The sequence below is a fragment of the Rosa chinensis genome, chromosome 5 (assembly GCF_002994745.2).
Source record: "Rosa chinensis cultivar Old Blush chromosome 5, RchiOBHm-V2, whole genome shotgun sequence".
NCBI classification, from domain to species: Eukaryota; Viridiplantae; Streptophyta; class Magnoliopsida; order Rosales; family Rosaceae; genus Rosa; species Rosa chinensis.
The window spans coordinates 54,475,907-54,490,186 of record NC_037092.1 but is presented as its reverse complement, the minus strand read 5'-3'; the positions used below and the strand labels follow the sequence as shown (position 1 = coordinate 54,490,186).

The 14,280-nt window shown below is 36.9% G+C and overlaps 2 protein-coding genes and 1 pseudogene across 2 annotated transcripts; all 3 read left to right on the top strand.

Moving 5' to 3' along the window:
• The first annotated feature begins 8,614 nt into the window (after positions 1 to 8,614).
• On the top strand, positions 8,615 to 10,033 carry LOC112204020 (annotated as a pseudogene).
• Positions 10,034 to 11,184: 1,151 nt separating this feature from the next.
• LOC121048915 (transcription initiation factor TFIID subunit 2-like) lies at positions 11,185 to 12,603 on the top strand. The gene is made up of 4 exons (XM_040505901.1): positions 11,185 to 11,314; positions 11,679 to 11,740; positions 11,922 to 11,961; positions 12,481 to 12,603. The coding sequence occupies exons 1-4, from the start codon at positions 11,237 to 11,239 to the stop codon at positions 12,601 to 12,603; spliced, it is 303 nt and encodes a 100-aa protein (XP_040361835.1). The 5' UTR covers positions 11,185 to 11,236.
• LOC112167802 (serine/arginine-rich splicing factor SR45a) lies at positions 12,601 to 14,183 on the top strand. Its single transcript, XM_024304884.2, has 5 exons — positions 12,601 to 12,674; positions 12,801 to 12,884; positions 13,115 to 13,223; positions 13,885 to 14,034; positions 14,148 to 14,183. Exons 1-5 carry the CDS (start codon positions 12,616 to 12,618, stop codon positions 14,181 to 14,183), a joined length of 438 nt encoding a protein of 145 aa, XP_024160652.1. The 5' UTR covers positions 12,601 to 12,615.
• The last annotated feature ends 97 nt before the right edge of the window (positions 14,184 to 14,280 follow it).

The window sequence follows — 14,280 nt, the reverse complement described above, 5'->3', positions numbered from 1 at the left end:
CCATTACCATGCACAGAGCAATCAAGCAGAGCTTTTCCAAGATAACAACAACATGAACACTTCTCAAGAGCATCAACCCGCAGATTGAAAGAGAGCAAGTCTCAGTAACGAAACACTATTAATTTCAAAACCAAATTGAGTTAGGGTACTAAAAATGCTATGCTGAAAAGTGAACCCAGATCATCAGAGGCTTTAGAGAGAGTATCACGAAGAGGCACAATATATATGTAAATGAAGACATGATCTATGAGGGCGCAGTGAGCGTTGAGCAACTGATATACTTTTTTTTTTGTTGCGACCCCCCGCTTTCCTTTTATTTATTTATTTATTTTTTAAAGAAAGATCATGAGTCAAACCATCCCCGTTTCAACCTGAAACACACTAGCTTTACAAGGCAGGTGTCCCATCTACATTTGGAGATAGCCTAACTTGCCTAGACCACCACCGTTTCGACCTGAAACACTCTAGCTTTACAAGGCAGGTGTCCCATCTACATTTGGTGGTAGACTGGATGTCTCCTTAAAGAACAACTAGTGCCATTACAAGAGTGATAACTCGGTCTGCATACCCCACTCAACATCTTAGGTGTGCAAGTGCAAGAGACAAAGCAAGGCTTCAGCTGCCGTAAACACAAGAAGGGAGGGAAAATAATAGGATTTAATTCTGGACTTTTAAACACTCAAAAACCAAGAACAAATCACTACAGGAGAAGGCCAAGTGATGTAACTAAATCTCAGTTCATGAGTTGCTCTTGAGGTGATAATGTACTACAATGCACATGTTAGGATTGCAACAGAACACGCATCCTAAACTAGGATTGAAATAAACCTGGAATCCTAAATGCATAAATTGCACTAAATATGCAGATAATCAAGTAACTCGAAACTAAATGAGGACAACAATAATCAAAACTATACTACATGCAAGCACACAGCTGCTACAAGCACAAGTTAAAAACTGGGAACCAACTTAGATCACAAATTCTAATGAATCGCTTGAGATTGTCAATACATACTTAATCCAAGGGCATTGAAAGTTGGCATTCATTTAACATGAACTCAAGTGCAAGAGAACTTCTTTCAGCACCATTGAAAACACCACATGATATGTTCATATAATTAACCTTACCTGTCAACTTACCACATGATAGATCGGATGAATTTGATTCACAGATTTAGGAACACCATTGTGAAATTTTCCAAGGCATTGAGTTGTTGATGCCAAAGTTCCAGACCATTTTTTTTTGTTTTAAACTTCGGCAACCTAGCTTTCTTTGGAAATTGAGCATCCAAGCATTCATCCATTAATCCTACAACTCAACACTCTCAACAGAAATACCCGTGAGGCATGGTATGGTATGATATAAAATCAAAGCATACACTCCAGTTTTTCGCTTTTTTTATTTATGTTATATTTTATTTTTAATAAAGACTAAACAAAAACAAACCTAAAAAGAGAAAAGAACATCTTATAGAAAAATGCAAAAATAAACACATGGCTACTAAGACCTTAGGATTGAAAAGAACATTCAGTCCTAACAAACTAGAACACACTAGCGATAAGAAAAAAACAAATGTAAACATGCAGAACAACACTACTCCCCCTATATATGTGCTTATGATGAAAAATAAAGCTATTGGCATTCAAGAATATATTTTTCACAAGCACACATTGGAAGAATTCACTTACCTGTATGTGGAAACTTAGAGAGATAAGGTTTTTTCGTATCCAGACTTGCTTCATCTTGGGCACAGGTGAGAATGGAACCGAAACGAGTCTTGCTATCTTATTTACTTCTTTAAAAATAAATTCCAGCTTTTCTTGAAGATATTCTTTCTTTTTATTCATGAGTGGCTTTTTGTCATTCGAAGAATTCTTTCTTAGTTGATTGCACCTCGGTCTTATATGTCCTCTCTTTCCACAATGATGACACACAGGCACAAAATTCTTCAACATTGGTTTAGGTTCTTCATGCACAGGGAAAGTGGATTGTGACGAGGAATGATCAGAACCTTTAACAAACTTGGTGACATGCTCTCCCTTGGATGAACTTTCAGCATCATATCCCAGGCCATGTTTATCTCCAAATTTTTTACCAATCATTAGAATATTTTCTAACTTTTCACCACTTGAAGAATTGCATCCAGCCTTGGTTTTCATTTGCTCAAGCTCATATAACAGACAAGCCTTTTCAGTTTTAAGCTCCTCCACTTTATCACATCTCTCTTGGTACTTTTGTTGAAGGGATTGAAAGTCCTCCACAAGAGACTTTCTCACTGCATCACCTGCCTCCAATTGGGATTGAAATCCAGCTTCAGTCCTACTAATATTAGTCTTCAAGTTCTCAACTTCATTAGTCAATTCTAAATTTCTTTTCTTCAATTCTTTTGAAGCCTCAGACAACATGATATATTGTTGCATAACTTCCTCAAGATCAAATTCTTCAACTTCAGACTCATCACCAGTAGTCGTTAATCCTACCAAGGCCACCACTTCAGAATCACTTTCAAGCATAGAGTCGTCTTCACTGTCACTCCAAGTAACATTCATTGCTTTATTCCGTTTATTCTTGGACTTCTTCAAGGTATTTGCACATTCAGATGCAATGTGACCAAACCCTTCACATGCAAAACACTTTGGAGCATTGTTGTTTCTTTTTTCATGTGCTCTTTCAAACCTTAAAACCTTATTACCCGGCTTTTCTTTTATTCTTGTATTCTTGGAGCTTGAGTCAAACCTTGATTCACTTCTTTTGGATTTCCTATGCTTGAGAAATTTTCTGAATTTTCTTGTGATAAGATCAATTTCATCTTCATCAGCATCCTCTTCATCTGTTGTCTTTCTTCACTTTAAGAGCTATGCTTTTGCTCTTCATTTCATCAGGGAGTTCCATCTCATATGTGGTTAAGTTTCCAATCAATTCTTGCAGATTATAGGTATTCAGGTCCTTCGACTCTTGAATGGCTATCTTCTTGGAATGATATTTCATAGGAAGAGACCTGAGTATTTTCTTGACTATTCTGTGCTAAGGTATGGGATCTCCTAAGTTGAAACAACCATTCACAACAACACTGAGCCTAGCATAGAAATCAGTAAACTTGTCATCATCACCCATCTTCATATTTTCAAATTGCTGGATAAGTTGCTGAAGCTTGGATTCTCGAACAACTGTAGTGCCTTCATGAGTAACTTGGAGAATATCCCATGCTTGCTTTGCAGAGTAACAATGAGAAATAAGCTGAAATTTATCAGAGGATACCGCTGTGAAGATAGAGTTTAATGCTTTCTGATTATTTGTACTCTTGGTGTTCTCATCTATAGTCCATTCACTCATCGGCTTCTTAACTTTGGCTTCAACAGTAGAACTACCCTCTCCAATCTCTTTTGTGTCAACTTTTTCAGTCTTAGTTGGATACTCCCAACCACTTTCAATAACAGCCCATACAGCTACATCCTTTGCCCACAAAAAAGCTTTCATCTTAGCCTTCCATGCTACATAGTTGGTTTTATCATCAAGAAACGGAGGGTGACTTGTTGACCCAGCTGCACGATCACTTATACCTTCCATTCTGTTTCCTTTGAGGATCTCACTAAGTCCGTCTAGTGACCTGCTCTGATGCCAATTGTAATTACAGAATGGATGTATGTAATTCTCAACTAACGAAACTGATCAATATGTCAACAACTTTAGAAATCAGTCTTAGGAGTGCAGACCTCTTCGCATCCTAATATAGGATTGCAATAGAACTTGAATCCTAATTGAAACTGCAGATCTTTGATGACGTTATGATTTATTCAATTTGCCAAACCATCCAAAGTAAAATCATCACACATAACACAAGATCTGTTGACGCAGTAAAACCCTCCAAAGAGGTAAACAACTGCGGGCACTATGCTGTTGAACAATCCACTATATGAATATGAAAGTACATAAAGATCTTACACAACTCATCTACTAAAACCAATCTAGTGGGCAGCGGTGTCTCCTTGTCTTTGCTACTTCCAAATCAGCGACCTTGTTCTCCTTCGTCAATCTTAAGATGGCACAACTCTCACCTTGGTTGTCAATCACCTCAAGGCACAAATCATGCATGAACTACTAACACACATGAAGCATAAAACCAGAAAACTTTTTGATAGAAAAAGTTTGAGATTTGATACTCCTTCAAGAGCTAAATAAGGAACAGCTCATAAAGGATTCTCACATGAAACTTTAGCTCAATGCTTTCTGAAGATATAAAGGCAGAAAACTCTCAAGAAGGCAATGGCCAAATATTCTGATATATTCCACCACCTTGAACAACCCTAAGAGAAACATATATATAGGAGAGGACGAGCTAGGGTTTCTGATGTACATGGGCTTAATGACGTCTTTTAAAAAGCATGGATTAAAATAGAATCATCATTTAGAAAAGCCCATAAACCAATTTAAGAAAGTTTGAATGCTTTGGATAAAACCATTTGAAAATTAGCATATCAATTCATTAGGATTGAAAAGATTTTCGCATCCTACAATAGGATTCAAAGGCAAGTTCAGTCCTAACCACTTTACAAGCATGCACATGTATGCAAGACATACCTGATTAATGAGAGTGGTATATGGAGCTTGAAGCATTCCATTCTTTCAAGGATCCAAGAGTAGAAAGCTATTACAAGAAACATGACTCTTGGTTGTTGCGCTTAGGAAATGCCAATCAAAATAAACATTGCACTAACACTTCTTTTCTCTTCTTTTGCTTTTTTTCTTTCTGGATCTGAGTGGAATTCAGCCAAACCCGACAACGATCCCTATCCAACACAGAGAACAGCAAGGAGAGAAACGACTTTTCCACCTTCTTGATATTCTCCTCGAACAGTGAGGACAAAAAGGGTTTTTCCGCCTCTTCTTAGTAACAGTGAAACAGTGTTATTCTCCCTTTATATATAGAATAATAATTGAAAGCTTTGACTTGCAACAAGTTATGACAAGCTTATAGCTATTTATCATTTTGAACATTCCTCCACAATCATGAAAGGTAAGATCGTTTGCTTGACATCTACAACATCACTCTCAAAGCAATTACTTTAAATTTCACCTCTGTCCACCACCTCTTCACCAACATTTCAATTCAAAGCATTCACCAAAAACAATTAACCCTGTTGCACTTTGTTAATTAAATCACCACGACTTTAAATTAACAATCTGTTTTAAGACTTCTGTGCTTTGTATCATGGCTTAATTGTGTCTCCACCGCTGCTTTTGTATTCATTTAGCAAAAGGACACCTCAATCATCTCTATTGACAAAGTGAGTATAGAGTCTCTGAGTGATGTAGAACAAATGGCGGTCCAAATTGAAGAACAATTCGATCGTGCAAAAGGAGGAAAACCCAAGTTACTATTGCAACTTTCGCATTCGGTGTCCGATTTGATCGTGCCATAGCTTTCTGGAAAGGAAATCGCTCCAGGAACAAAACTCGTTGCTATGCCACGACGTGTGGGCTTTTTCAGGCTTTCGGGGGCGTTTAGGGCCTCAAAACTGCAATTTACTGTTTTCAGAATTTTCGGTTTCCTAGTTTGTTTTGGGTTTGTTTTAGGGCTAAATACTGGTTACTACCCTATGGTTTAGGTCCAAAATAAATTCAGTCCCTAGACTTCTAATTTTATCAAAAACACCCCTGCAGTTTTAATTTTGATCTAATAGGTCCAATTTGTTAGTCTTTCGACAATTGAGTCATTTAACTTGTTGACGTAACTCATATATGGCCTATGTTTTATGATATGGTGTTGAGGTGGCATCAAATAGGAGTGGTCTCACTATTAGAAATCTATCAAATAAAAAGTTTTTCATCAAATAATCCAACTATAGGTTGAACCCGTAGCAGAATATTAACAAAGTGGACCTATTAGATCAAAATTGAAAGTACAGGGGTGTTTTTGATGAAATTAGAAGTCCAGAGACTGAATTGATTTTGGACCTAAACAACAGGGTATTAACCAGTATTTAGCCCTTTGTTTTACTTTTACCCGTGGGCTTTAGGGTTTTATTGTTAGTCGCCCTAGGGTTTATTTTCTCATATATAAGCAACCTTAAACGGCTACAGAACCTATCTTTTATCATATTATCAATCAAATTGAGATTTATTTCTTTTATCTCTTGTGGACTCCAGAACCTTTGTTTTAGGTTTATTGCTTGTAAACCTTAGGTGATCTTTCCGACTGCCACTACACCAAAAACGTTAACACACAACACTTTTTGCACAACGAAAAAAAAAAAGTGTTGTGTGATGAAGAAAAGTGAATCACACAACACGTTTAGTAAACTTACGTTGTATAAGGTGATTAAAATTCTGAAGTTTTTGTTTAGAAGGTCATTGCACAACGGTTACAAGAATAATCTGTTGTGTGAATGAAAAAAAAAAACAGAGGCAGATTTCCCTCTTAGACTAACTCAAATTTGGCTCTAAATTGGTACTCCAAAGGACAACAGAATAGTTATATCTGTTGTATGAGTGTAGCTTGCAAAACATCATACAACCGTTTTTTACTTTGTGTTGTCCAAGTAATGAAGATATATAAAATTTCAATGCATCCAAAATGTCATTCATTCCCCCAAAATGAACAAACTTTGATCGAAATGTAGGTTACATATATGTACTCCTACAACGTAATTTCTTATTTGTGTTGTCTGAATGATAGATACCTATCCCTAGCGCCAAAACTAGTACTATGATTGCACATAGGCGGGAACTATCCCTCCTTGCTCCCTCAGCTCAAATTTAAACTATGTATAATCAGACAACATAACTTCATATATGTGTTGTCTAATTCATGAATACAAAATTTTTTAAAAAAAAAAAACCAAACCCCCGCGCCTTGATAGCTATTATCTCCCACTTGCACAAAATAACAAAGGACCTTTTCTTCGAGCGTCTCTCCTCAAAACATCATCTCCTCTCGCGTTTTAATGTCCCTTTTCCTAGATTGCTCCTCTCCCTATTGTCTCCGTAATCCCTTCCTCCATCTACAGCATGATCTTCGCTTACATACATCACCGCTGAGATTAGGGTTCTATTATCTCGATTCAGCCATCACTCAATTCCATTTGTGAAGAAATAGGGTTCTGCGTATTAGGAACTGGGAAGAAGGAGGAGGTTCTTCATTCCGCTAAAGATTAGGGTTCTTCGATCTCTAGGTTTACAATGTCAATTTGGGGATTTGGGGGTTTCACAGCTACTCGATTTGGGGTTTTTATGGCTCTTCGTCCTCTCTTCGATTTGGGATTTCTGGGCTTGTGTTGGTCTTCAAATGAGAAAGGTAATGGAGCCTGGGCTTTCGTCTGGGCGGCAAGGCGACTAGGAGGGTTTTTTTTTTTTTTTTTCCCTTTTCGCGACATCTAAAACGGCCTAAACCATTCGATCTCCAAATCAATGAGACATTGAGACCTAATCTGCCTAAACCATTCGATCCCCAAAACTCCTATTCGCTCTCCGGTCTCTCCCTACCAAGCCACCGCGCCTCTGCATCACTAATTCACACCTTCATCGTAGCTCCCCCGAACCACCGCAGCTCTCCCCAAGGCACCGCAGCTCCAGTGCTTTATCTCGGCGGCTTCAGACTCACTTTGTAATGCACGCCGCCTTCAATCTCTAACTCTGTAAGTCCCTCTATTCCCTTGAATTGGAAGTTTGAATTGGTATTTTGAATCTTTGATTAGTGGGTAGTTGGGTAATGACCGTAATGGGTGCTTCACTCTGTAATGGGTAATGGGTATTTCACTCTGTAAGTCCCTCTTCAGTTCTTCGTTCTTCACTTCTTCATATCTACTAATGCTCTGCAGCTCTGCTTATAAAGATGTGATCTTTATATGAAGGTTGTTTTGATTCGTGCTTCAAAAGAGCAAACGATTTATGACTTGCAATAAGAAATGTCATTGTTTGCTGCAATTCCCCCCTCTTCCGGAATGACTATTTGCTACAAGTTGATTTGCTAGAGAGATGATAGCTTTTGCTTCATAATGTAGATTTGCCTATGCTGTGTTTTTAAAAAAAAATGTATGAATGTAAAACATTAGAAAAGAAAAATTATAGTTGCAAGTAAACTTTCGATGGGAAAGAGGCAAAGAGCATATGGTATAATTAATAAAAACTTAACACTGAGTATCCTAGAACAACTAAAGTATATGAAATAGTATATGAAGTCGTGGAATAAGAGAGGCTCATTTATTCAAGCACTTGATGAGCAGGCACAGACAAATCTCAAAAAATCTTGAACCTTCCACTTTAACTGTTCTGTATAATTTGACACTTCCACAATTGTCAATTTTATGTGTGCCGTATTATTTGTGAGTTTTTGGTTGTCATATTCAAATTATCATGTAGTTTCTGTGATTAGTGCCTTGTCTTTCTATTATTCGGCTTCTTCAAAGATAGTGGAGGTGGACCTCTATTTTTTACAATCTGCAGTTTTTGTTTCTGTGATTATGACATCTCAATTGAACTGAATCCTGGATAGGAGCAGCTTTTATCGATGCTGCTATTATTTTTGCTTTTATTTTTTTAAGCCATTGAGATGATGTTGAGTTTTCTACTACTATGTTTGGAAGTTTGGATATATCTGTTCTCCCAATTTAACACATGTATTATTCTTCAGACTACTCCGTTGGACAATTTTATGACGATGCAAGGCAAGCTACAAGGTGTATTCTTGATAATGGGCGTGTTCCCATAGTTACTGGTGTCACTGGATTGTACTTGCGATGGTAGGTGCCACTATGTTCTTGTGTAAATATTTTCTACAAAATTTTCTCTGTCTTATTATTAGTGTATATGTTAATTATGTTAAAGTTAGAATGTTAAGTCACAGAAATGCCACTTAGTTGTTGATAAAATAGCCTTCCTGGTAAACAAATATCTTTTGAAAAGACAACTCTATGTTTGTTGGTGATATTGGCACCATTTAACTCAGTCTCTTCCGGTTGAATTCAGATACACTCTGGAATTTAGAGGGATGCTGTTATTTATGTGTTTTTCTCTTGTTTTCAGTTGTATTCATAACATTATTTGTTGTTATAAATATCAGGTTAATATATGGAAAACCAGATGTTCCCAAAGCCTAAAAAGAGATCGCATCTGAAGTGTCTTTTGAGTTGGCAGATTTAGAAAGAAATGGACACTGGGATGCAGCTGTGCAGCTGGTGATCAAAGCAAGTAACCCTAAGGCTCAATTTTTGGCTGCTAATGATTGGTACCGATTAAGACGCAGCCTGGAGATCATCAAGGTTGATCTGTAATGTTTCTGCTTATATATGTGAATAATGGAATATCCCCCTAGCACCGCCCCAAACAAAAAAGATAGGGACTTAAACTATACATTCTTTAAACAGAGAGACACATGACAAACATAAGTGTTTTGTTGATTACTTAAATCATTAGTGTCTCTCTGGTTGAATTTTTTTTTTTTTTTTCATGAAATGACAGTCTAGTAGATCAGCTCCATCTGCCTTCGAAGTACCGTATGATTCTTTCCGCAAAGAATGTGATTCTAGTGTAGTAGACACTAATGACATTAGTTCCTCTGCTGATGTTGTGGAGGAAGTTAAATCAAAGGAATTGGACTATGACTTCATTTGCTTTTTCCTCTCAAACCAAAGGGTTGATCTATACAGATCAATTGATTGGCAATGTGAAGATATGGTGTCAGGTAAGTCATATTGGGGTACATTACTACAGATTGATCATCCATCTTTGTGTTCTCGAATCAAATCAGAAAATTTCATTTGTTTTACATAAGCTCATCATTTAGTTTACTGCAGGAACTGATGGTATCTTATCTGAGGCCAGATGGCTTCTTGATGCGGGTCTTATTCCAAATTCCAATTCAGCAACCAGAGCAATTGGTTACATAAACTTTTTTATTATCCAAACAATCATTCTTGATTTTTTTTTCATTAGAATCTGATGCACTTTGTTATATCATGTTATTATTGTTTGCAATGGGTGGTAACACTCAGAATTATTTTAGGCTATGGAGTATTTGTTAGTGTGTAGGGAGCAAGGAGGTAGTTCTTCACCAAGAGACACTATGCCAAAAACTGCATCACACTACACTTTTTAGACAACGAAAAAAAAATTTCCGTTGTGTGATCACTGAAACTGCTTCACACAACAGGTTTAATGAGATTTACGTTGTATAAGGAGGTCGTACATCAATTTTTTTGGATCCAAGATTATTGTACAACAGTTTTAAGGATTTGTCTGTTGTCTGAATGTAAAAAAAAATTCCCCCTCACCTTGCTCAAATTTGGGTCGAAATTTTGACTCACCTTGCACAACAGTATTGTTGTATAAGTTGTATGAGAGTAAGTTGCAAAACAACATACAACGCATTTTTTTGTTTCCGTTGTGCAAGTTTGGAAGAAAATCACATGTACCCCAAAATGTGAGTGAGTAGCCCCAAAAAGGCCAATATTTGAGTGAAATGCTGGTACACGATTTAAGCTCCTACAACGGAATGACTTATTTGTGTTGTCTGAATGAGAAATGTATGTCCCTAACGTCAAAACTGCTTCTTTGATTGCACATAGGCGGGAATTTTCCCTCCTTGCTCCCTTAACTCAAATTTAACATATACATGATCAGACAACTCAATTTCATACATGCGTTGTGTGAAAAAGTTTTTTTTAAAAAAAAAAAAAAAAAAAACCCCGCCTTTAGTTAGGGCCTTAGTGACTTTGTCTCCCCACTCGGCTTGCACAAAGTAACTCTGCCTTCAGGCCCTTCTTCTTGTTCGTGTCTATCTCTTTAGAAGCCAACCATTTCCTCTCTCATCTCTCCTCACCTGCAAACCAAAAAGGAAGAAACCCAAAGTTTTGATTCTAAGCAACATCACCACGAAGGTAACTCCCTCTTCTCCTTCTCTAGATTTGGTCTCTTCGCCCCATTCTACTATGTTTTAATTTCCTGATTAGGCTAAAACGCCTGAAACTCGATCTGACCTAAAAGTTCGACTAAAGCTCGCCTCTCTCTCTCCTGCATCCCCACTCTCCTCTCTCTCTCTCTCTCTCTCTGTGTCTCTCTCCGGAACTGCCGCACGACGCCTTTTCTTTCTTCTACGGTGACGCCGTGATGGACTGACGGTGCGCGGTGATTCTGGGTTTTTGTTTCTCTTAATTTCTACTTCTGGGTCTTCACTCTTCAATCGATTTATGGCTTCCTCTTAATTTCTTCTTCTGGGTATTCAATTTTCAGTCTTCAAGTATGGGTTTGGCTCGAACTCTACTAGGTGAAGCAGCTTCGATTTCAGTTTTCGACTCAATTTCGGAAACTTCAAGCTTGGTAAGTTGCTGCCATCTTTCTTGCTTCGATTTCTGGGTTCGAATTGCATCTGTTACTTTTGCTATACTCTATACATATGACTAATATGAGATTAAAATTGGATATGTGATCTGTTTTGTCCTTCTAGATTTCTGGGTTCGAATTGCATTTGTCACTTTTTGCCTTTCTGTTTTGACTTTTGACTTGAAAATTTGAAATTTAGTTGCATTTGTTGGTTTCAGCTTTGCTGTTTATATGTTTCTGAACAAAATTAGATTTGTTTAATGGTTTTCGCCTCATAATAATTGGGTCCAAGCTCTGAATTTTTGTTTAATATTGTAAATGCACTACTAGATATTGAGATTTATGTAAGTTCTACCTGCAGGTGGTGTGGTTGAAGGTTGAATTATGCAAGCTGCTGGTGGATAAAAGATCTGCTGAACTCAAGTTAATAGTTTCTCTCATGTTATAGTTTTTTAATACATGTTCCTTTTTTGTAGTGGTCCTTATTGGCTTATTCTAAATAGCTTTTCATTTTTCAGTATTCTTTTATTAAATTATTTTTGTTGTGGTGATCTTACTCCAGAAAATAACAATTAACAATTTTGTTTCTTGTTACTGTTGCCAGGCCAAATGACTTCCATGATATTCCCAAATACTTTCTTGAGGTAATGCAACGAGGTAGGATATGTAATAAGTTGTTCGTCATGTGCCATGGTTGGCTGGTTTGTATGATTTGCACAGTGTATATGAAATATTGAAATGTCTCATGTTATACAACTTATATTCATCAAAAACTCAAGAAGTATTATACAAGTGAACTAGAGTCTATATCAAAGAAACAAAGAGCAAGCAGGAACATACCATTTGTACTTGTATATCACCTATTTGAACAGTTTGCAGTAAAATACTTGGACATTCTTCTGTTATTAGAAATACCGTAGCATTTCATTACCCATGCTCAGTTCTCAACTGATATGGACCTAACACAAGTCCACAACCCTAAAAGGCTAAAAATATGGATTAAGTGCGCTGAAGAATCATTTCAAAAATGTGTCTTACTCATCTATCTGACAGTTCAACTTGTGAGATATACATCGCTATCATCATATCTAAGAAATGTTAAATTATGCATGTGAAGCTGTCAAGGACCTTCTAGATATAATAGTTGTTTTTATAACTTGCAGGCAATTCCACATGTTGTAGCTATGGTTAGAGCTGCTGACAAGAAAAGCCCAAGAGAGGCTGTTGAGTTTGTCCTACAACTGTTGAAGGTAATTACGTTTTGGGTAGTTATCATACCTGCATGAGCAGAGATATATATGGTTACCAAAAACAGAACTTTCACTTGGCCTATATGGTCATACACGAGAGCAAAAAGGTACAGTTCCCATTCGATGTTGATTCAGAATTATAGTCTTTTTTTTTCTTTTTTCTTTTTGCTTAATAATGATATGAGTTGTATAGTATCATAATTCTCTTGTGACGTTTGGTGATTACTCCTCAGGTCTGCTTCACCACAGACCTCTGTCTCACCTGTCAAAGGCCGCCGATCGAGATCATTGTCGAGGTCTAGAAGGAGTCGTTCTAGGTACACTGGAAATCTCGATTTTCTAACTGTTCAGTGTCAATAAAATCTGGGTTATTGGCTAGTATAACTGCATGTATATATGTTATGTTACATTGTGGAAATTCATGGTTTTTTTTTTTGTAAGTTTTGGGTTTATTCCAACCAAAATATTTGGGTTTATTCCAACCAAAATATTTGGGTTCAAGCTTTGTTGTATTAGTTGAATATGAATCTTGTTTTTCTTACTCCAGGAGCCCATCTGTGGATGCAACCAATCCTGGAAACAACTTGTATGTAACAGGCTTATCCACAAGGGTTACCTCTGCTGATGTTGAGAAATTCTTTAACAAAGAAGGCAAGGTATGAGCTATTCTAACTTTATTTTCTGAATAATATATGGAACTTACCCTGAGACAGCTTCATGTAGATTGAATTTGTTGTGCTATAGTGCTTTTAATTGACTGCAACATTTTAAACACAAATATCTTATGCATGACCAAAATAGTTATCTTAAACAATGGACAGACAGACCAACTCTTTTTTGACCAAAAAAGGAAGTAACAACTTGAAAAGCATGTTATTAAGTGTACTTTGGACACAGTAGGCAGCAAGTGTGTTATGTCTGCCATCAGCTTATCACTAGATAGGTCAATTGTATTTCATTTAGCTATTATACTTGAATCTCCCTAGAACAGGAAGGAAAATTGTAAGTTCGGAAGAAGGGAGTAACTTCCTTGGTAACTTAACAGCTTTCCTTTCCATTTACTTTCTGTTCTTGAGATTAAAGAGAAGCTTCATTTTCTATCCTATGATAAATAATTTTTATCAGTTGGTAATGTAGTGCTTGTCATTTCTCTCTATGCACTAAGATATCTAGTTTCCTTTCTACTACCGGGCTTTAACTAAACTTGCTGAGGCAAGAGTAGTCGCTCGTCCTTGATGTTCACCTAGAAAGTGATAACCTGAGAGTACCTTATTGGAGATCTTATGTTGATAAATTACAACTAAGCTTTGGTTTCAGGTGTTGGAGTGCCATCTTGTAACTGACCCTCGCTCCAGAGAATCTCGTGGATTTGCATTTGTCACAATGGAAACTGTAGAGGATGCAGAGCGATGCATTAAGTACTTGAATCGTTCTGTGCTTGAAGGTCGACTAGTCACTATGGAAAAGGTATCAGTTTCTGTCAAAGGATCAAGATAGTTACTATGTAGTATGCTGCTAAATTATTTTATAATGAAGATTTTCTTTCTTCAGAAATGTTGCCTGATAAGTTTTGGCAGCAGGTCTGGTGTGTGTACTTCATCGAATTCACAATCTAATTCTGGTGTGTGCTAATCATAATGAATATGATTATAATAGAGTTTTGGGTGAATTGATTGTACTGGATACTTACTTATTTTCTGTACTCTCTACTTG